This window comes from Telopea speciosissima, chromosome 8, assembly GCF_018873765.1.
Source record: "Telopea speciosissima isolate NSW1024214 ecotype Mountain lineage chromosome 8, Tspe_v1, whole genome shotgun sequence".
NCBI classification, from domain to species: domain Eukaryota; kingdom Viridiplantae; phylum Streptophyta; class Magnoliopsida; order Proteales; family Proteaceae; genus Telopea; species Telopea speciosissima.
Window position 1 is genome coordinate 51462794 of NC_057923.1, and position 1488 is coordinate 51464281.

Consider the following 1488-nt stretch of genomic DNA (forward strand, 5'->3'; position numbering starts at 1 on the left):
TCACCTCATCAATAATGCCAACAACCCTGCCATTTGCTCTGGGGACTTCCTTTGTATTGTTGATTAGGTCAAGCTGAAGGTCACCAACACCCTCAGAACCTGAAATCATTAAATTCTTTTGGCGAGAGGGGTCATTAACTTCAGGAGCTCCTAGATCCCATCTCGGAGGAGGTGGCTTATGCACCCTCGAGCTTCTTCTGCACACGCCCACTTCTTGATGATTTTTCCCTTTACGCTGTTTGGCTTGCACTTGATTCCCTTCCACAGTTCCACCTCAACTGCTTGGGCAGCCTTATCAACCTCCAAAACTTCAGGAGCGTGCACTACCACCGTACCATCTCTGAAGGAGGTCGGAGCAATGGAATCTACTACATGATCTTCTCCAACATCAAGGACCACTTCCAAGCAGCCCTCCATTTCACGGTTAGACCCCACATGCTGGCCTCTGGATGACTCGCCTCAATGGGATCCACCTCCACCCAACCCACATCTTGGCCCATTATTCAAAGAGACATTACCAACCGTCTTGTCTCTCATCTTCCTCATTGGCGTCAGCTCTCTTCTTCTCCAAACAAGTAGAGATCGTATGCCCCACCTTCTTACAAAAACCGCAATGACCCATTCGATCTTCATACAAGATTTCTTGATTAAACCAGAATGGTTTCTCAGAGCCATGTTTCATATGTTTGACTTGAATCTCGTCCACGCGCTTCCCTTCCAACTCCACTTCGACCAGAACTCTAGCAAAATTACCATACATTCCATTAAGTGTCCTGCGATCAAGGGCAATTGGCCTGCCTGCAGCCTTGGCCATGGATAATAAAATTTTCTCATGCCAACACTCAAGAGGTAAACCAGGGAATCGAATCCAAACCAGCTTTGTCGACAACTGGTTCTTGTTAATATTGAATCCGGGCCTCCAACGTTGGAAGGGGATTACTAGATTCTGCACCTTCACTGGGCTTCTTCTCCAAATCCTTGTCATATCACTTTCCAACTCGGCGCGGAACATAGCAAAACCTTTTCCCATCAAAGCAATAAAAACCTTCCCCTACAGGTTCCAAGATTCCCTAACTGTTTTCCTAATGTCATCCAGGGACATGAATAAGAAATTAGTTCTTCCAATTAAGGCGTTGCGATAGCCTGGCAATCGTTCTTCATACGCCTTTTGAGGGAGATCACTTTGAAAAAGGATCCTGATCGGATCGGCTCAAGGAGATCGCCTATGTCCGGCAAGGACCCTCCCACACAGCATTGGCATATGAGTTTTTGGTTGCATGCAGTCTCTTCCCTTGAGCACTCGTAATCTCAGCATCATGGATCTCGATTCTCGAATCCCTCAATATCTTTCCCCTTATCACTCACTGATGCATCGTTCTCCTTCTCCAATGGCCTAGCCTTGAAAAAATCTAAGATTTTCATTTGTTTCCCACGATCTGAAGGTCTAGCCCCTCCTGGATCCAAACCATCTTCCACACTCTCCTCCAT

The 1488-nt window shown here is 46.6% G+C and overlaps 1 protein-coding gene across 1 annotated transcript; it reads right to left on the minus strand.

The window, feature by feature from the left end:
* Positions 1-514: 514 nt before the first annotated feature.
* On the minus strand, positions 515-1488 carry LOC122672418. Its single transcript, XM_043869897.1, has 2 exons — positions 1366-1488; positions 515-1051 (listed from the first exon to the last, which is right to left on the minus strand). The coding sequence occupies exons 1-2, from the start codon at positions 1486-1488 to the stop codon at positions 515-517; spliced, it is 660 nt and encodes a 219-aa protein (XP_043725832.1).

Coding starts and splice junctions, on each gene's coding strand:
- LOC122672418 (XM_043869897.1), bottom strand. CDS start 1,488: ATGGAGGAGAGTGTGGAAGATGGTTTGGATCCAGGAGGGGCTAGACCT. Junction 1,052..1,365: donor AGAAGGAGAACGATGCATCA/GTGAGTGATAAG, acceptor TGGAACCTGTAG/GGGAAGGTTTTTATTGCTTT.